The sequence below is a fragment of the Anabrus simplex genome, chromosome 11 (genome assembly GCF_040414725.1).
Source record: "Anabrus simplex isolate iqAnaSimp1 chromosome 11, ASM4041472v1, whole genome shotgun sequence".
Taxonomy (NCBI): Eukaryota; Metazoa; Arthropoda; class Insecta; order Orthoptera; family Tettigoniidae; genus Anabrus; species Anabrus simplex.
In genome coordinates, this window is record NC_090275.1 from 87,240,214 (window position 1) to 87,262,811 (window position 22,598).

The window sequence follows — 22,598 nt, forward strand, 5'->3', positions numbered from 1 at the left end:
TGTGCGAAATGCTGCGGCCATCCTATCTCGTATGCTGTTGTTAGCTTCCTCTTTCTGTATTTGTCTCATGGTCGTAACCTTTTCTTTTTTTTTGTCCAACTGCTTTTATCTTTATCTTTTCCTCTCTTCCTTTTCCTACTTTTGTCCACCGTGCAGTTCTCTCTGTGTATCAGTGGTAGAAGGTTGGCTTCCAAATTCTAAGATCTATTGAACACTCCATGGTGTTCAGTATTGACACCTGGTGACACATTTAGTGCTCAACCACAAAATTAAGTAAAACTCAGCCATAGAGTGCTGAACAGTTATTCATTTCTCTGCTGTCTGGTGGAGTAAAATGGAACATCGAAATTGACATGCTGGCATCTGAGATGGTGTCAAATGAAAATGCCTTGAAGTAGTGGCTGAAATCATATGATTTAAATGAAAATCCTCAGTCTGTTTCCAGTCAGTTGACCAGGTCAGGAATGGAATGAATGAAGCCCCCATCTAGCAATGAGGATAGGAATTGTGCCGACTGCCGAAGCCTGTCGCACTCCTCTGGGCAATGATTAGAGCCCCGTGCAGATATACAGAATAATATCCCCATTTGCACCCGCAGATATTGTAAATATTGAACTATATTACACCAAAGGTATTGAAATGGATATATCTGTTAACATAGTACAATAGGCCTGACACCTGGCACCAGACCCGCTACTGTGACAGATTTATGGGGAATTTCCTTTTGCGACAACTACCCACATATTGAGAGGTTCTCTTTCGGAACATTCGTTCCTTCCTTCCACTAATTGTTGGCAGGAGCCAATCTTAGGTTAGATTTACGGCTTTATGGACTCAAGGCTCTTTATACATCACCCTCCTCCCAATTCAGTGTCAAAGGTCGCCTAACCACAAGCAAAAATAAGAGGATACCTGAGTGAAAATCGATAAACTTTATTATTTAGAAATTATCAGCAAAATAATCCGCACTGTCATACAGTTTGTATCCGCCAAGACACTAACTTCATGGATATCCACGCAGGGCTCGAGCAATGATTAATGACTGACAGATGAAATGAAATGATATTGGAGAGTGCTGCTGGAATGAAAGATGACAGGGAAAACTGGAGTGTCTGGAGAAAAACCTGTCCTACCTCTGCTTTGTCCAGCACAAATCTCTCATGGAGTGACCGCGATTTGAACTATAGAACCCAACGGCAAGAGGCTGGCGTGCTGCCAGCTGAGGCATGGAGGCTTTGTCATATGATTAATATTTTATAATTATCATCATCATCGTCATGATCAGCGTGGAACTCTCTTCTTATCCTACATCCCCCACAACAAGACCAAACATCTGTCGAAATGGTCCTGTAGTGAGTGTCGATGCCTGTCTTCATGGTGAAGCTGTGAATGAGAGACAAGGTTGTCAGGGGGTTGAGAAGAAAGGAATGCAGTGAGAGGTGAGAGCCCATCAATATGAAGATGTGGAGATTTTTCTCCTTCTTTTGTGTTTCAATGCTTGTCCTTGTGTTGTCTTTCTGTTGCTCCCTCTTTCCACCCTGATCTGTCATTCTGTGTGTCCTATTATGAGTTCCTTTTCATGTTCCTATTTTCCTGCAAATGACTTGATATCTTCACTGTCTGTAAGGCTGACCAGGACAGTAAACCACAGTTCTGAATGTACTCATCTTGTTTTTCTTCTCCCGACTCTGTGACTCTAAATGTATGTCAGCGAAAAGCCTGAATTCACCAAGCTCGATAGCTGCAGTTGCTTAATTGTGGCCAGTATCCAGTATTCTGGAGATAGTGGGTTCGAACCCCACTGTCGGCAGCCCCAAAAATGGTTTTCTGTGGTTTCCCACTTTCACACCAGGCAAATGCTAGGGCTGTACCTTAATTAAGGCCACAGCCTCTTCCTTTCCACTTCTAGCTCCTTCCTGTCCCATCGTCGCAATAAGACCTGTCTGTCTTGGTGCGACGTAAAGCAACTTGCAAAAAGCCTAAATCCAAGTCTTCTTAAGTTACTTTTTTTCCTTTTGATCTCATTGTCATCGTCATCGTGATCTAGCACAGCTCCCAGCCACTTGCCAGGTCTGTATGGAATGTAAGTCGCTCCATCATTACCTATCATTTCACTAAGTCTCCATCAACGCTCTGTTCCAGCAACACAACCCTTTGTACTCTTCAGTCATCTGTCTCTTGATCTTCCCCTTGACCTCTTTCCGCCCCTTCTTTCTTGTCATTCTCCTGGATATCCTTGAGTCCTCCGTTCATCAGACATGTCCATACCACTTTAGTTTTCATTTCTCTATTCTCTCTTGCAAAGATTCCTCTTTCAGAAGTTCTCTCACATTCTCATGTCTCAGTCTCTCGTTTTTTGTATCCACCGTTCTGCTTATCATATATTTATTTCACTCACCTGCCTTTAGCAGAACCATTATGAACCAGAAAACTGTCCATGTTGGAAAATTTTCCTGGTCTCGTGAATTATGGTTTAATATTCATGTAAATTTACCTGTATTTAGCAGAACCTGTCTGGCGCGGAAACGAAAGGAAATTTTGGGACTATAATAGAAAAACGTAAATAAATTTCCTTCCTAACCCTTTCTAGTACGTGGATTTTGAATGTATCTAAGATGGCCAAGATAGCATTCGGCTAGGAAATGAAATCGGACTATCGGTTGTAAGGCGGCAACTTTATCTGTTGACTATGACATGGATATTCCATGTGGTTTGAGCATCCTTTACTATAAGAATCCGGAAATACAAAAACTTGTGGTAGGAAACTTACAGACTTCCTTCGTCCCTTATCTAATTTTGTTGCAATGTGAGCGTAACCCTATGAGTCGTTGACTAACGAAACACAGGAATTTAGGAGGGTGGGGACACTACTTGCTTAACAGTTTTTGTAGAAAGGTCACAGATTTAGTGAGCTTACAGTTAGCAATCACGGAACTTTGTGCTGCTGTTAGAGTGTAATTTTAAATGTGATAGAAGGAAAGAAATGCATGGTTTTAGATTTGAACACAAAAATTGTCTGTTAAGCAGATCGTAGCAAAGTTTAAGATTGGAAAAACACAAGTCTACTACATCCTTAAGAAAAAGGTGGAATGAAATGAAAGATTGGTTACAGGGAAGCGGAGCAGTGAAACGAAAACTCAGAGTAACTGGGAATGAGGAAATAAACAAAATTGTTTGAGAATGGTTTGATAGTGTCAGAGCAAGAAATTTGCCCATTTCAGGGAAAATGCTAAGGCACCATGAAAGAGAAGTTGCAGGAAGTACAGCTCGGCAACCATCCTGTACAGGTTTTCTGTGATTTCATATTTTCACACTAGGCAATTGTTGGGGCTGTACCTTAATCAAGGCCATGTCCACTATCTTCCCAGTCATAGCCTTTTGCCATTCTACCAACACCAAAATCCTTCGGTGTGTTTGTGTAGCTTTAAACCTCTAGCAAAACAAAAATCAGAGTTACCATATTGTGGAGTTCAAACCACTGATGGTGGTTCCTCGTCTAGAATAATCTTCTTTGCTCATTTCCCTTGTTTCCCTTTCATCTTTTATCAGTCGTATCAGCTTGCATTTGTCAGTTCTGAAGACATGATGAAATAGTTAGCTTTCTTGCATTTTCCCAGCTGAAGGGAGTACGTCCTTCTTCTACTTCTACTTTTCCAACACCTGTGGGGTTGTAGGTGTGAATTGTATCACACATGTGGATATTGCCCTGTTTTATGGCAGGATGCCCTTCCTGATGCCAACCCTATGTGGAGGGAAAACTTCCATTGAAACTGTAGTAAGTGTTCAATTGTTCTTCTATGTTTCAGGTTCTATATGCCTTCCTCGTGTGTGGACGCATCAAGAGAGGCGAATCTGTACTCATTCATTCTGGTACTGGTGGAATTGGACTGTCAGCCATCAATGTAGCCCTGCATTATGGACTGACTATTTTCACTACAGTTGGAACTAAAGAGAAAAGGGAATACATTAGGGAACATTTCCCTGAGGTAAGTAGGAACATTTTGATAATGTTTTAGTGATAAAAGCAAAGCCGAGCAAAGCCATGCAGGTCATGAAGGTAAAGGCTTCTACTATCCATAATGGAAAGGAACAAGCAAGTGAAAATCAAGTCATATATATATATATGAAGGAATATAAAAAGTGGCACATGACAGCAAAAACACAGTGACAGGTCAGAGTGAGAAGAGGGAGAAATAGAAAGAAAACATGAAAGGATGAGGACAATCTCCACATCTTCGTACACTGCCACCTTCAAATACCATATATAGCAAATATTCCCTACATTCCCCCTCCCCCCTCTGGAATTCAGCTAAGAAAAACTGGGATGCGCACATTATTTGAAATAAGGTTGGTACTGCTTCTCTTTGAACAGTGAGCCCTTGCACTATAAGTTTGGTAGGCAACCTGCTGATCAGAATTTTCATGTGGTTTGCTTAACTTCCCCTGATTCGAATAGTTTTTCCTGTGTTGTTACGGATGTACTGTCATGGATGGAGTGAGTTGGCCATGCGGTTAGGGTCGCACAGCTGTGAGCTTGCTTTCGGGAGATAGTGGGTTCGAATCCCGCTGTTGGCAGCCCTGAAGATGGTTTTCCGTGGTTTCCCATTTTCACACCAGTCAAATACTGAGGCTGTACCTTAATTAAGGTCAAAGCTCCTACTTTCCCTTTCCCTTCTTTCCATTGCCAAAACCTTTGATGTGTTAATGAGACTTTAAACAAGTAACCGGAGAAAAAAAAAGCCTGTGTCATGGGTCACACAGTATGATGCCAGACAATGCTATTCACTTAATGGAACTGAGGATAATATTCTATGGGAAGATGGCGATGAGGTGATTCTTTCACTAGTGACGATGATGATGATGATGATGATGAAATGGATGATGAATGGAAGCATGGGAGCATGCAATTACTGTACTGACTTTAATATTTTATGCACACATTAACATTAAATTGATAAAAAAACGCTACATCACTACTTTTTTGCTATTATCCCGGATGCTTTGCAACAGCATGTGAAGATTATGACACTTCCTTAAAACAAATGTACATTTTATTCAGTTTTGGAGTACATAATTGTCTATACATTAAGAGTTTATTAAAAACAGTTTTGACAAATTCATCCTTTGTACTGGACCATTTTGCTTCATTTCTGATTTATTCTCTCCAGGATTACCTGCCAGTGAATCATGAGACATTGATAGGTCTCTACGTACAGCCAACTTTGAGTAATCATAAAATCGAATCATTAAATGATCACTCCAGTAATTTCAGGCAAAGGCTTACCCTAACCCACAAAACATTCTAGGTTGCTAAGCAACTAACACTTTAATTAATATTAAGATACTATGATGACTGGATTACAGGAAGTGACACTGTTTTTCCACAATGGTTTTGAGGAGATGTTCTGGCGTTTTTCTTCTTCACCAATGTCAGTTCAGATTTTCCTATGGCAGATGACAACAGAGGCTCCACTGATGCAAGTGCTGTTTTTTTTATAGATATTGTGCGATAAGCACGTTAATTTTAAAGGAAATTTTCTTTCTGAATCTGCTGAAGATTTTCCTTAGCCCACTGCTTTGCGTGTGTAGAACAAAATTATGGGGAACAATACAGTATCAGTAGAGCAAGGCTGTGTAATACATAATGTGGAGTACTTCCGAGTCAAGTCTGCACAATGGCCTGCATGAAATGCATTTAAGAAAGTGATCTGATTTAAGGTTTTCTTTAATTGAAATGTGGCCTAAAATTTAGGTGTTCATCTAGCAGGACTACCAGATACAAAAGTTGATCTTCTAGTTTGATTTCCTGACTATTCATCATGTGTTTTGGCTACATCAGATTTCTTCTTCATGTGACAACAATAGACTTGATTTTCAGTGGATTCCATTCTCTTCTGAATGAGAGAGCATAGGAAGTGGTGAAAAATAAAGAAAGCATGGCAAGTATGAAATGGGGATAAAATGGAAGAAAGTATCAGGAAAAGAAGGTATAAGAAAGCCGTAAGTGAAGAAAGGAAGAAAAACTGGTAAGGCTTTACACGAGAATATGAAGGAAATGTGGAGAACAGTAAAAGGATGCTCTATGAACTTGTGAGGTGGAAGAGAAAAGATAAGAGTCTTACACAAAGCAGGCAAAGGCAGGAGATAGGGATCTGCGCTCTGATGGCCTTCTCTTAAACCGCAGTGGTACGTATAAGTTAGGAAATTTGTTTGGAAGGGTAATAGGGAGGTACATTCAGGGAAACAGGGTGGCCTAGGGAGCGGTGATAAGGGAACAGGGAACTGGAAATCAAGTGGAGATGACATAAAATTGTTAGTGTTGAACTGTAGAAGTATTGTAAAGAAAGGAATAGAATTAAGTAATTTAATAGATATATATTTACCAGATATTGTAATAGGAGTTGAATCATGGCTGAGAAATGATATAATGGATGCAGAAATTTTCTCACGGCACTGGAGTGTGTATCGTAGAGATAGGATAGGAATGGTGGGAGGGGGAGTATTCATTCTGGTGAAAGAAGAATTTGTAAGCTACGAAAAAGTTAAAGATGATACACGTTAAATTCTAGGTGTAAGGCTCATTTCTAAAGATAATAGGCAACTTGATATATTTGGAGTGTACGGACCGGGAAAGGGTAGCACTGACGTGGATTCGGAATTATTTGATAGGATAGTCGGCTATGTGGGAAACGACATGGAAAGAAATGTGATTGTAGCGGGAGATCTGAATCTGCCCAATGACAATTGGGAAGGAAATGCGAACGACAGGAAGCATGATCAACAAATGGCAAATAAGTTAATATGAGAAGGACAGCTGATTCAGAAAGTGATGGAACCAACCAGAGGGAAAAATATCCTGGATGTGGTGCTGATAAAACCAGATGAGCTCTATAGGGAAACTGAAGTAATAGATGGTATTAGTGATCATGAAGCTGTTTTTGTCGTAGTCAAAAATAAATGTGATAAAAAGGAAGGTCTTAAAAGTAGGACTATTAGGCAGTACCATATGGCTGATAAAGCAGGCATGAGGCAGTTTCTAAAAAGTAACTATGATCGGTGGAAAACGGTAAATAAAAATGTAAACAGACTCTGGGATGGGGTTAAAGAAATTGTTGAGGAATGCAAAAACAGGTTTGTACCTTTAAGGGAGGTAAGGAATGGTAAAGACCCACCTTATTATAATAGAGAAATAAAGAGACTAAGAAGGAGGTGCAGACTGGAAAGAAATAGAGTTAGAAATGGCTGTGGAAGTAAGGAGAAATTGAAGGAACTTACTAGAAAATTGAATCTAGCAAAGAAGGCAGCTAAGGATAACATGATGGCAAGCATAATTGGCAGTCATAAAAATTTTAGTGAAAAATGGAAGGGTATGTATAGGTATTTTAAGGCGGAAACTGGTTCCAAGAAGGACATTCCAGGAATAATTAATGAACAAGGGGAGTGTGTATGTGAGGATCTTCAAAAGGCAGAAGTATTCAGTCAGCAGTATGTAAAGATTGTTGGTTACAAGGAAAATGTCGAGTTAGAGGAGGAGACTGAGGCCAGTGAAGTATTAAAATTTACATATGATAACAATGACATTTACAATAAGATACAAAAGTTGAAAACTAGAAAAGCGGCTGGAATTGATCAGATTTCTGGGGATATACTAAAGACAATGGGTTAAGTACTTATTTGATTATTGTTTGGTCGGAGGAGCTATACCAGATGAATGGAGAGTTGCTATTGTAGCCCCTGTGTATAAAGGAACGGGTGATAGACATAAAGCTGAAAATTACAGGCCAGTAAGTTTGACATGCATTGTATGTAAGCTTTGGGAAGGCATTCTTTCTGATTATATTAGACATGTTTGTGAACTTAATAACTGGTTCGATAGAAGGCAGTTCGGTTTTAGGAAAGGTTATTCCACTGAAGGTCAAATTGTAGGATTCCAGCAAGATATAGCAGATGTCATGGATTCTGGTGGTCAAATGGACTGTATCGCGATTGACCTGTCTAAAGCATTTGATAGGGTGGATCATGGGAGACTACTGGCAAAAATGAGTGCAATAGGACTAGACAAAAGAGTGACTGAATGGGTTGCTATATTTCTAGAAAATAGATCTCAGAGAATTAGAGTAGGTGAAGCTTTTTCTGACCCTTTAATAATTAAGAGGGAAATTCCTCAAGGCAGTATTATCGGACCTTTATGTTTTCTTATATATATAAATGATATGAGTAAAGGAGTGGAATCGGAGGTAAGGCTTTTTGCGGATGATGTTATTCTCTATAGAGTAATAAATAATTTACAAGATTCTGAGCAACTTCAACGTGACCTCGATAATGTTGTGAGATGGACAGCAGGCAATGGTATGTTGATAAACGGGGTTAAAAGTCAGGTTGTGAGTTTCACAAATAGAAAAAGTCCTCTCAGTTTTAATTACTGCGTTGATGGGGTGAAAGTTCCTGTTGGGGATCATTGTAAGTATCTAGGTGTTAATATAAGGAAAGACCTTCATTGGGGTAATCACATAAATGGGATTGTAAATAAAGGGTACAGATCTCTGCACATGGTTATGAGGGTTTTAGGGGTTGTAATAAGGATGTAAAGGAGAGGGCATATAAGTCTGGTAAGACCTCAACTAGAGTATGGTTCCAGTGTATGGGACCCTCACCAGGATTACCTGATTCAAGAATTGGAAAAAATCCAAAGAAAAGCAGCTCAATTTGTTCTGGACGATTTCCGACAAAAGAGTAGCATTACAAAAATATTGCATAGTTTGGGTTGGGAAGAATTGAGAGAAAGAAGAAGAGCTGCTCGACTAAGTGGTATGTTCCGAGCTGTCAGCGGAGAGATGGCATGGAATGACATTAGTAGACGAATAAGTTTGAGTGGCGTTTATAAAAGTAGGAAAGATCACAATATGAAGATAAAGTTGGAATTCAAGAGGACAAACTGAGGCAAATATTCATTTATAGGAAGGGGAGTTAGGGATTGGAATAACTTACCAAGGGAGACGTTTAATAAATTACCAATTTCTTTGAAATAATTTAGGAAAAGGCTAGGAAAACAACAGATAGGGAATCTGCCACCTGGGCGACTGCCCTAAATGCAGATCAGTATTGATCGATTGATTGACAAAAGGGAAGAAAGGAGAGATAATAACACAACAAGAGCAGATGAGGAATAGATTGAAGGATTACTTTGATGAACTCCTGGATGTGAGAAGGGGTGAAGACGAGACAGTATTAGTAGACTGTGAGGAGACACAATCCAAGAATCACAATGGAAGAGGTAGAAACTGCTGTCAAACAAATGAAAATAGGAAAAGCAGTGGAGTGGATGAAGTGTGTGTCGAAATGATAAAAGCATTATGATCTGCTGGTCTACTATACCTGTATAGGTTAGATGTACACTGACTGAGCAAATGTCATGGGATAGCAGAGCACTGATGCGCAGGTGTGTTGTCTGCACACCACACACCCCCTGTGCCAGCGGCAGTTGTATAGGAGACCTTGTGAGCTGTGACTGTGCTTGTGACAGGTGTAACATGGAACGTCGTCGTGAGCTGACACCGTTCGAACGGGGTATGGTGGTCGGTGCCCGATGGATGGGAAGTGCGCTTTCGGAAGTGGTGCGGGAATTCGGCTTTACACGATCATATCAGATGTAAGGCTTTTCAGGTGTTTGCTCTATTAACCAGTGTTTTGTCTTAGGTCTGACACTAGACTCTTCAGAGTGGGATGTGTCAGACCCTACCCACTGACGCTGGGTGTATGCAGGTGAAGAGAAAAGGGTAAGGTCTGACACATCCTACTCTGAAGAGTCTAGTGTCAGACCTAAGATGAAACGCTGGTTAATAGAGCAAACGCCTGAAAAGCCTTACATCTGATATGTTTTTGACATGCTCTATTGGTGAAAAATATCTAATTCCCTCCATGGGAATTTAGAATTTTTCATTTACACGATCAGCCGTGTCCAGAGTGTATCGTGAATGGTTGAATACGGGTGTCACCATCCTCAACAGACGAACGACCGGCTGTCCAGCCACCCTCGATGACCATGACCGGCGACATCTGAGACGGATTGTCAATAGTGAAAGACGGGTAACCGTGCAACAAATCACGACTCAATTCAACACAGGCCGTGCTAGACACGTCTCCCGGTGGACAATCCGTAGGAACATGGGTTCTATGGGGTTTGGGAGCCGGTGCTGCACACGGGTGCCACTGTTAACCCAACGTCATCGGGCACAACGACGCGCATTTGTCGCCAGTCACCAGGGATGGACACTGGAACAATGGCATAACGTGATATGGGCGGACGAATCACGATTTCAACTGCACCATGCCGATGGGAGGCACCGTGTATGGCGCAGACCACATGAAGCGATGGATTCCGCCTGCCTCGAAGGTGTAGTCCAGGGCGCTGGTGTCTCTGTTATGGTCTAGAGTGCTTTTTCCTGGTATGGAATGGGCCCCCTAGTTGTTCTGGAAGAAACTTTGAATGGTATGCGGTATGTTGAGCTGCTCGGAGACCATCTCCACCCATTTATAACCTTCCAGCGCTCAGACGGTTCTGCGGTGTTTCAAGATGATAACGTGCCGCCACATTGCTCCCACGTAACCCGGGAATGGTTCCAGGAACATGCAGCGGAGGTCCAACAACTGCCATGGCCACCCAGTAGCCCCGATATGAACCCTATCGAGCATATCTGGGATGTCGTGGAACGCAGGCTCCGTGCCATGGATCTGCACCCATGAACAGACCAGCATTGGCGGCCGCTCTGCAAATGATTTGGTGTCAGCTGCGTCCAGAGGACTACCAGGGACTTATCGACTCGCTTCCACGGAGTCTCTCTGCAGTTCGTAGGGCCAGAGGAGGCCCCACACGCTATTAGGTGACTATCCCATGACATTTGCTAAGAGTGTATTGTATCTGGAAAGAAAAATCAGTACCAAATAACTGTAGTAAATGAGTAATAATACCTACATTTAAGAAAAGCGACAGAAAGATATATGATTATTATCGAGTAATCGCACTCATATTTCAGGTAGCTAAAGTAGGGTACTAGAAAAGAGAGTGAGAAGAAAGGTGGAAGGATAATTAAAAGAAGATCAATATGGCTTTTAAAATGGAAGATAAACACTAGACTCACATCATCAGCATGAGCAGTTAATGGAAAAACATTGAAAATATGGAAGAGATATGGTGAAGACATTCCATGATTTAGAACAGGCCTATGATAGTGTTCCCAGAGCAGATGTATGGAAAGTAAAGCAATAGTAAGGATTTGGAAGACAAATACAGTGAAACCTCATTAGTGTGTTTTTTGTTAACACGTTTTTCCGCTTAGCACATCATAAATTCAAAGTCTTAATTCTCTCGTATTCAATCTATATAAAAATACCGCACTTATTGTGTCACGAATTTTCGCTGTTACTGCTTAGTACAATCAGATTTTTTCTAGCCCTGAAAACGTTATTTGTCATCCCTTGAGAAAAAAAAACGTGATTTACAACTCGGGTAAGAGCTGTCGCCTCAGTTGCATGATTTTTGAAAAAGTGTCCCTATTTGTGCTTGTATTTCACATTACATTCAGAAGTTAGAAATTTATTTTGTGTTGAGTGGTACAGTGAAATTTTGTCGTGTGATATGGTAACCTATATCTGGATTAGGAATATAATTGTGCGAAATTGACTAGCGTGGTGCATATTTGTCTTGTGATAGCCTAGTTATGGATACAGAAAGTCGTGAAATTCCTTCCTAATGAAGACAAAATTAAAATCTTTCAGGAAGTGGACTGGTATCCACATCTTCAAGCGTGCAGAGGTCACGAATATTGATCTCGCACCTTCGAGTTTCAACTCGATCATTCAACTTGGTCAAAATTGGGGTCAAAGTCATTCCTCCTAATTCCTCCCAGTTGCACATGGTCAAGTGTGACCTCCAATTCATCGTCTAAGAATGTTTAATAACCTACTGCTCCGAAATAAAAGGCTTCTATTAACATTTGTTTTTGAAAGATTGTGATCTGCACTAATGCTTGGATATTTTTATTGGCCCCCGTCCATGTTGTCATGTTTATTGTTTGGTGTTTTTCACACCTTTCAGTGCACTTGTTATTTTATAAACTTCTGCAGAAAGGGTTTTCATATTTGTTCTCCTGTGCTTTTCACACCTTTTAATACTTTCCTCTCATCTTTAGAAATGGTGGATATAGTTTTCACTGTACCCGTGGATACACGTCATAAAATGCCCTAATGTCTAAAAAATTCATATCTGGTGTTCCCACATCCCTGTTGGATAGTTTTTATTTGTATATTCAGTAGTATGTTTTCTCGCTTAACACATTCATTTTTGTTGTCCCCTGCAGAAACGTCTTAACGAGGTTTTACTCCAACTGAATATTTGTAAGCAATGTACAAAAATTGTTGCAGCAGTGTCCAGACACATGTAGGGAAGACGGAGTGGTTTTGGAGTGAAATTGTACTATGACATGGAAGTGTCATGGATGTGGGGAGCAAACAAAGAGGAACTAGTACTGAGCAGGTTGGCCATGCGGTTAGGGGTGATCAGCTGTGAGCTTGCATTTGGGAAATGTGGGCTCGAATGCCACTGTCGGCAGCCCAAAGATGGTTTTCCATGGTTTCCCATTTTCAAACCAGGCAAATATTGGAGCTGTACCTTAATTAAGGCCACAGCTGCTTCCTTCTGACTCTTAGCCCTTTCATATCCCATTTCCATCATAAGACCCATCTGTTGATGCATCCACAAAGACGCACATGAAATGCTTTCAGTTGGTACATTTATTTATTTCACCTTAACTTCACGTAAACATACACATAACCTAATCAACTGCTGTCACAAATAAAATACACACATCAAACAGCCATTTTTTACAATTGCCTATCACAGCACTTGGAGGTTGCAACCTTGAAACAGTTGACTGGTGACTAGCATGTCTGCCTAAACACAGCACGAGGTCACAAGTATACTCCTGTTAAACCATAACTCCTACTCAACAAAAACTCTCTCCACCATGAAGATCACCTCCTTATATACGTGCCTGGCCAGGCTTCTAGAAAGTTATATTTTTTGTAAGTTCTAGAGTGCTTAAGGCCCAGATATAATGTACAGAATATTCTACAGAGTTTTTGTCTACCTAGTACCATCCTGGATATTACAATGTGTTACACAATTCTGTAGCAGATTACATATCATATACAGGTAATAATAAATTATATAATATTACTTACAGGTTCTTACATTAACTAAACTCATATAAATATCTATATACATCAAATGTTTCATGACATAACCTCACAAATAATGCAATTGTAAACTAATTATGATACTAATAAGTGGATGTACATCACAAGTAATAATAATAATAATAATAATAATAATAATTCAAGCTCGATACTTGCATTATTTACCCGTGGGTTAAAGAACATTGTTTTCAAGTTATGTCAGTATATTACACTTGCTTCACTGTGTCGGTGCGAGGTAAAGCAAATAGTAAAATACGAGAGGAAGCACAAGGACAACTCGGCATATTGAGTGAGATTATTGAAAATTATGGAATGAGAATCAACATGAAAAAGAGTAAGATAATGGTGTTGACTAGAGGAGAAGGGGAAGGGAAAGGAACTATAAAAATTAGGGGTCAAAACCTTGAAATTGTGGAGAGCTTCAAGAACTTGGGAAGCGATCTGATGCAGGATGCAGGGCTGGACATGGAGATGAAGTAAAAGGATTCAACAGGGAAATGCAGTCTACCTGAGTGTGAGAAACCTGGTGTGGAGAAAGGAATTACAGTGGTGATGTTGACATCTGTGGCTGAGACCTGGACACTGACAAGAAGACAGGAGAAATGAAAATTTTAAGAAGTATGAGAGGATTGACAAGAGGACGTCAGGAAGGAAATTGGCGTGGAAAAGCTTTACAGTGGAATGGAGAGGAAAAAACTTAGATGGTGTGGACATATTAAGAGGACGGAAGAAGGAAGGATATCGAAGCAGAGGAGGGCAAAAGGGAGATCCAGACTGATAGTATAAGTAGGATAAATCTGTATTGGAACACAGTTAAGGATTAACAGTGGTTGATGGACAGAGGATGATGGAAAGGTGTTTGAATCATCCCAACTTGGTAGGTGCTGGATGAGGGAAACATGATAATGATGACAATGATGATGATGATGATGTTGTTATTGATGTTTGTACAGCCCTCACAAGGGTAGAGGACTGAAGATAGATGATAAAGGAACTTGTTGTTGTTGTTGTTGTTGTTGTCAGTGACGCGAAACATGCATGCAACCTGGAAGGACCCCTATTTACTTTTAGAGCTAAGAACTTTCGCCTGTACCAAGCAAGTTGGTTATGCAGTTAGGGTCGCAAATGTGTGAGCTTTCATTTGGGAGATGGTGGGTTCAAATTCCACCGTTGCCAGCCCTGAAAATGGTTTTCCATGTTTAGCTATTTTTCACACCAGGAAAAAAATACCTTAATTGAGGCGATCTTGTCTAGTTAGTACGAAAAAAGAATGTTTTTCCTTTCTCATAAAGATAGGTCATCTCATTTTCCAGGTCTTTTTCTTCATCTTCTTCATCTTCTGCTTCTTTTGAATTGGCCAACTAAGGACCACAGTATTCAACTTTTTTGTTTGGAGCGGGCGTTGATGTTTGCCTAGTAATCTTGCATTCTCTGGCTATTTTGTTCCTTTCTTTCCTTCTCCCACAGCATGCCTGTCTTCTTTTGAGGTTGTTTGTCCTGTAACCCCTTTTGTCTTAATATCCCTCTGAGCGTTTATCAGTCTTTGATGTCACCTTCTGTTATTCCTAGTTCTTGCATGTGTTTGGACACTTCTGTTAACCATGGTGTCTTGATCTTGTTCTAGCAAGTAAGAAGCTGGTAAGTTAGTATGGTGCGATTCATCCATGAGATATGATCGCAGAAGGTTAGATGTCTCCTCCTGGTCACATCTGTGATCTTTTCAGTTTAACTGTACAACTCCTGGTTGGATCGCCTTCTGTATTCATCCTTCTCTTTGACTGGTCCAATATCTTCTGTAATATCTTTCTCTCATGAATCTCCAGCTTGTCCATCAGTCACTTTCTGTTAAGTGTCAGACACTCAGTGGTGTACAGGGCTTCTGGATGGATGACTGCATGATAGTGTCTTCAGTTTGGCATTGTTGGAGAGACACTTCCTATTGTAAATATTCTTGGTTAGTTGATATGCCAGCAGTAGTTTGTTTTTCCAGGTTGTCAGCACTGCTTCTTCTGAGAGACTTTGTTCCAGCCATTGTCCAAGGTACTTGAACTTGTTAACTTCCTCAATTTTACCAGTTGTAGTTCACTGGAGGCATTACCGATGTTGGTGGGTTATTTTGTTTTATATAGTAATACTTGTAATACAACCGTGGCAGCCTAGTTTGTGAGTGTACTGAGCTGCTTCACTGCTATTTCTGTTGCCCAAAATGCTACATCATCTGCGAATGCCAGACAATCCCCTGCTAGACCCTCTCGTTAGTGCCTCAAGTAAATTCACTGGGAATTTCTCGTTATCCAGCTCCATCTGCCACTCTCTGATGACCTTCTCTAATGTATAGTTCAAGAGGAAAGGGTAGAGCCCATCCCCTGTTTAACTCCTGTCTTTATCTCAAAGCTTTCCGAAAGCATTCCTCTGAACTTTACTCATGATCTGGTGTTGCACAAGGTCTGTTGGATAAGGTTGTGGCTCTCCTGGTACAATCTCATTTCCTGTAGAATTCTCTGAAGGGTTGGTCTGTCAACTGAGTTACACACCTTCTTAAAATCAAGGAAAGTGATTACATACTTTTTGCCTGCTATTACATTCCACCTCACTACTCTCTGTCCAACATCTACACGCAAAGCTACACTGTGCAGTATCTGACTTTTAACCGGCAAAAACATACTTTATATTGGCCAGCCATTTTTTGACGGCATCATTCACACTTTCACAGAGATGAGTTATTTATAAGGTTCAACCTATTCAGTACTAATTACGTATTGTATAGATGTTAATCAACAACAATTATTCAACATGGGACTGGTTTTGAAATTTAAATGTCATCATCAGCCATAAAACAAATCACAAACCAATGAGCAAAGGCACATTAATTAAAACTGGTGTAGTGACACATTGAAATATGTACATTAAAAGTCTTTACACGTCCATTCACACCATGTGTCAAACAAACCGTCAAAACAAAAAAGCAACGGCATAATAAAATTGGCGCAGTGACACATTGAAGTATGTGCATAGCCTCTCACTATTCAAAGATTAAAAGAAGGTTCCTTGATATGTTCTCAAAGCACAAAAGTCTTTGTACGCCCATTCACATCCCTTGTTAATTGAACAACAATAATCAGATCCGGCATAGTGACACACTGAGATATTTACATGGTCCTCTCACCAATCTAAGTCAATAGAAGGCTCCGACACACTTCCAAAGTTAAAAGTCGTTAAACCATCCATATACGCTATGTGTCAAACAAAACGTCAAGAACTTATTGGCATCATTTGGTATGCAATTTTTACCTGTTAAAATTTACACTGATGTATATGAAATTATAAGAAATAGTCAGTGGTAACAAGTTGTCCTTCAGTATTTTTCTTATAGTACAGATGATCTTTCTTTTTTTTCTCAGTTCGATTGGGAAGAATATTTATCAGCTTTGGAACAGCATGTTGAGATGTTAACCTTGTGAGAAGGAGGTACAGACTGTTATGTACGGTAGGTCAGGAGGGGTGAAGGTGTTTGGGGGGGGGGGGAAAGGATGTTGATGAGAGAGTAGTGGGTTTAAGGTGGGTCTTGTGAACAGTGTGGTGGCAGTCTGTAACGTGATAGGGTATTGTGTATTGCACTAAATATTGACCGCCTACTCGGAAGATCAACACACCTAAAGACTTTAATTAAGAAATAAAAAAGAATGTTAGTTTTTTGTGAGATTTCGTTCAGGTTCGAATTGGAGTTAAAGAACTTGTCTAAGTGAATGCAGCTATTTTCTGCGACGTCAAGAATAGGACCTTTGTCCATATTCATGAACACCTCTATATCTTGTTGTACGTTACCGAAGCTATGCTTTGAATCTTGAATGTGCTGGCCAACTGCCGAGTATCTATTGTATTTTGTAGCATTTACATGCTCCATGTATCTGATTTTGAAGTTCCTCCCTGTTTGACCAATGTGCGAGGATTGACAATTTTGACATTGGAATCTGTAGACTCCCGATTTTTGGTAAATTGAGCTGGTATTATATAATATGATATCCATATTTCTATTGTTAGTTCGATATGTTATATTGGTGTTGTATTTTTCAGAATATTTGTAACACTGTAAATATCTTTGTTGAATGTGAAGGTTGAATAATAATCAGGTTTAGTTTTCTCTCTAGTTAGAGTTGAATTTAGGCGATATTTTGGTTTGTTGATAATGCGTGCTCTATAAATGCATTGTCATAACCGTTATATTTGGCTATGAAGTGGATTGTATTCAATTCTTTATTTAGATTTACTCTATTAAGTGGTACACTGAATGCTCTGTCTACCATACTGTTGTAGGTAGCATACTTGTGTGCTTTGGGATGAAAATAATTTTTCTTGATAGTTGTGGGTGTCTGTGTCGGTTTCCTGTAAATTTTGAATTCTATAGATGAAGGAAGTTTGTTTAAGGTGAGATCCAGAAAATTTATACTTCTGTTTGACTCAGATTCCAGAGTGAACTTTATTTGCAGATCAATATTGTTTAAATTGCTAAGAGTGGTGGCTGCATCAGTAATTCTTTCATCAAGGATAATGAGTGTGTCATCTACAAACCTGACCCAAAATCTTATGTTCGTGAAGTCGCTATTGTTGTTAATTGCTTTATGCTCTAGATGGTCAATATATATATATATCTCAGCTAATATTCCTGAAGCCAGTATGATCCCATAGATAGGCCATCCTGCTGGTATATGTAATTATTGAAACTGAAGAAATTATTCTTAACTACTAGTTTCAAAATTTCCATGAAATCTTAGATCTCAAGTTTACTCAGGTTGCTGTATTTATTTAGATTGTTTTGGATTACTGGAAAAAGTTTCGTAGTATTGATGCTCGGATACATATTTGTTATGTCGAAAGAATGCATTGAATGGAAAGGCTGCATTTCAAAGTCATCTAGTTTTTCAACTAATTCAATGGTATTTTTCAGATCTATTTGAAAATTATAGTTCTTTTCTAGAAATTTCTGGATGAATTGTGATAGCTTATATAATGGACTTCGCCTATAATTTATGATGGGGGTATGGGGATGCCGGTCTTATGGATCTTGAGTAAATCTTTCGCTACTGGTAGCCCTGGGTACATGGTTATTAGTTTAGTCTTCTCTTGTTCTGCGAATAAAAATGACATATTTTTTAGGGTTGCTTTCAGTAGATGTAATTTTTGGGTTGGATCTTTTTTTTATCACCAAAAAGGACTATTCTTCAAAAATTTGGCAGTTTTTTCAATGAAATCAGTTTTATCCATTATTACTGTCTTGTTCCATTTATCTGCCCTGGTGACAATAAGGTTCATATCTTTAATTTTCTTTTTGAGGTTAATTATCTGTTCCCTTTCTTCAGAATATTCTTGGTTTCTATTGTTAAGTAGTGGTTTTTCTATTTGATGCATGGGTTTTATTCAGTTTTCTCCTAATATCAAATCTGACCTCATTGTGTATTTCCAGGGGCATTTTATTAACAGCTGTATCTGATTTGATAATTAATTTGGTAGTGGTATTAATTATGTTAGTGTTCGGCCAATTTTTTCCGACATTTTTCTAGAATCATGTTGTATTGCTCTGTTAGTACTCTTTTTGACAAATTTATAACGGGAGGGTGAAATTCTACAATCAAGTTGTTTAACTGGTTGTGATTTTTTGTTTCTCTTTTTGTACTACAGTTTTTCGTTGCGTTAGCCTTAAGTGTGTTGAGCTTCTTGTCTAATATGAGCTGTTTTTGAGCTAACTCTTCAAACAATTTACTATTAACCTCATCAAGGAAATGTTCCATTGAGCTTAGAAAGGAGGCACGCTGCTTCAACCTGCGTCACGTACAATTGGTTATTTAGAAAAGATTTGTTCTTATATAAGAATTTAATTTCGTTTCTAATCCATTTCTTACTAACTTTATTTTGTGTACTCTTGTGTTGAGGTGAGTTTTGATGTCCTTTGGTGTTCTCTTTGAGGAAGTTAGGCATTTGGTTATGTTCTAAGGACTGTTTTAAGAAATGAATGTCCTTGCCTAATTAAGCTATTTTTATTTTAAGGTTCCTATAACGATAGGCTTTGAGTTTTGCCTGGTAAGCTTCGTTATTCAAAGATATGAGTTTCATTGTTGTTTCCTTTTTGAACTGAAATCACAGAGATGAGTTATTTATAAGGTTCAACCTATTCAATACTAAGTACGTGTTGTATAGATGTTATTCACAACATTTATTCAACATTGGACAGGTTTCAACATTTAAATGTCATTAACAGTCATAAAACAAATCACAAACAAACGAGCAAGGGCACATTAATTAAAACTGGTGTAGTGACACATTGAAATATGTACGTTAAAAGTCTTTACACGTCCATTCACCCTGTGTGTCAAACAAACTGTCGAAACAGAAGAGCAACAGCATAATAAAGCTGGTGCAGTGACACATTGAAGTATGTACATAGCCTCTCACTATTCAAAGATTAAAAGAAGATTCCTTGATATTTTCTCAAAGCACAAAAGTCTTTATACGCCCATTCTCATCCCGTGTTAATTAAACAACAATAATCAGATCCGCCGTAGTGACACACTTATTTACATGGTCCTCTCATCACTCTAAGTCAATAGAAGGCTCCGACACACTTCCAAAGTTAAAAGTCATTAAAACGTCCATATACACTTTATGTCAAACAAAACGTCAAGAACTTATTGGAATCACTTGGTATACAATTTATAAGTTGTCCTTCAGTATTTTTCTTATAGTACGGATGATCTTTTATTTTATTTTTTTCCTCAGTTCAATTTGGAAGAATTTTATCAGGTTTGGAACAGCATGTTGTGACATTAACCTTCTGAGAAGGAGGTACAGGCTGTTATGTGCGGTAGGTCAAGAGGGGAGAAGTCGACTGGGGGGGGTTGAAGGTGAAGGATCGTGTTGAGGGAGTAGTGGGTTTAAGGTGGGTCTTGTGAACAGTGTGGTGGGGGTCTGTAACGTGATAGGGTATTGTGTATCACGCGAAATATTGACTGCCTACTCGGAAGATCAACACACCTAAAGACTTTAATTAAAAAATCTAAAAGAATGTTGCTTTTTTTTCTTCTGAGATTTCATTCACCTTCGAATTGGAGTTGAACTGGTCTAAGTGAATGAAGCTATTTTCTGCGACATCAAGAATAGGGCCTTTGTCCATATTCATGAGCAGCTCTATATCTTGTTCTATGTTACTGAAGCTATGCTTTGAATCTTGAATGTGCTGACCACATTGTATCTATTGTATTTTGTAGCATTTACATGCTCCATGTATCTGATTTTGAAGTTCCTCCCTGTTTGACCAATGTACGAGGATTGACAGTTTTGACATTGGAATCTGTAGACTTCTGATTTTTGGTAAATTGAGCTGGTATTATATAATATGATATCCATATTTCTATTGTTAGTTCGATATGCGATTTTGTTGTTGTGTTTCTTCAGAATATTGTAACAATGTAAATATCTTCGTTGAACGTGAAGGTTGAATAATAATCAGGTTTAGCTTTCTCTCTAGTTAGAGTTGAATTTAGGCGATATTTTCATTTGTTGATAATGCGCTCTATAAACGCATTGTCATAATCGTTATATTTGGCTATGAAGCAGATTGTATTCAATTCTTTATTTAGATTTACTGTATTAAGTAGTACACTGAGTGCTCTGTCTACCATACTGGTGTAGGTAGCATACTTGTGCCAAGAAAAATTCTTTTCATCCCAAAGCACACAAGTATGCTACCTACAACAGTATGGTAGACAGATCATTCAGTGTACCACTTAATACAGTAAATCTAAATAAAGAATTGAATACAATCTGCTTCATAGCCAAATATAATGGTTATGACAATGCTTTTATAGAGCACATTATCAACAACCGAAAATATCGCCTAAATTCAACTCTAACTAGCGAGAAAACTAAACCGGACTATTATTCAACCTTCACGTTCAATGAAGATATTTACAGTAATACAATATTCTGAAGAAACACAACACAAAAATCGCATATCAAACTAACAATAGAAATATGGATATCAAATATAATACCAGCTCAATTGACATGACTAACATTTACCAAAAATCAGGAGTGTACAGATTCCAATGTCAAAACTGTCAATCCTTGTACATTGGTCAAACAGGGAGGAACTTCAAAATCAGATACATGGAGCATGTCAATGCTAAAAAATACAATAGATACTTGGCAGTTGGTCAGCACTTTCAAGATTCAAAGCATAGCTTCCGTAACATACAACAAAATATAGAGGTGCTCATGAATATGGACAAAGGCCCTATTCTTGACGTAGCAGAAAATTGCTACATACACTTAGACCAGTTCTTTAACTCCAATTCGAACCTGAATGAAACCCCAGAAAAAAAACCAACATTCTTTTTGATTTTTTAAATTAAAGTCTTTAGGTGTTTTGATCTTCCGTGTAGGCGGTCAATATTTAGTGCGATACACAATACCCTATCATGTTACAGACCCTCACCACACTATCCACAAGACCCACCTTAAACCTACTACTCCCTCAACACGATCCTTCCCCTTCTCCTTCCCCCCACCCCACCCACCACCGCCTTTTCCCCTCCTGATGTACCGCACATAACAGTCTGTACCTCCTTCTCACAAGGTTAATGTCTCAACATGCTGTTCCAGAGCTGATAAAATTCTTGCAAATTGAACTGAGAAAAAAAAAAAAAAAAAACAGATCGTCTGTACTATAAGAAAAATACTGAAGGACAACTTGTTACCACTGACTATTTCTTATAATTTCATATACATCAGTGTAAATTTTAACAGGTAAAAATTGTATACCAAATGATGCCAATAAGTTCTTGACGTTTTGTTTGACACATAGCGTATATGGATGGTTTTACATGTAATAAATATCATTTTTGGTCCGTATTGATGATGTAGATTGAAATAATAACATTAAGTTACTTATTAGACCACCTAATCAATACAAAATCGTCTTGGATGATTTACATAAATTTGTTAGCTAATAGTGGGACATGTTTCGCCTTCTCTGAAGGCATCATCAGCCATAGTCTTAACCTTAAATTAAAAATAAGCGTCTAAATAACATGTAGTGATGAAATGAATTTTAAAATCTTGAAGAGATTTGAAGTAAAATAACATTAAAAATAACAATGATGGTTTGAAAATACAATGTGATGAGATACAATAGTGGAAGTATTAACAAAATTAACCTTAGAAGGCTGCTAAAATAAGTACAATGGAATAAAACAACAGATTGTTATACAACAAGTAGTAAGATTGCATAAAAGTAAAGTTGATAGTAATGGCGGTTATAATTAGACGATGGCGAAAAATCTTATGTAATC

The 22,598-nt window shown here is 38.7% G+C and overlaps 1 protein-coding gene across 4 annotated transcripts in view; it reads left to right on the top strand.

Moving 5' to 3' along the window:
• The window catches only part of LOC136883507 (fatty acid synthase), an 830,097-nt gene that overhangs the window by 623,994 nt on the left and 183,505 nt on the right, over nucleotides 1–22,598 (top strand). For all 4 annotated transcript variants that reach the window (XM_068229677.1, XM_068229680.1, XM_068229678.1 and 1 more), the window contains one exon: nucleotides 3,807–3,986. In XM_068229677.1, coding sequence (XP_068085778.1) covers nucleotides 3,807–3,986 — 180 coding nt within the window. The remainder of the gene's footprint in view (nucleotides 1–3,806; nucleotides 3,987–22,598) is intronic.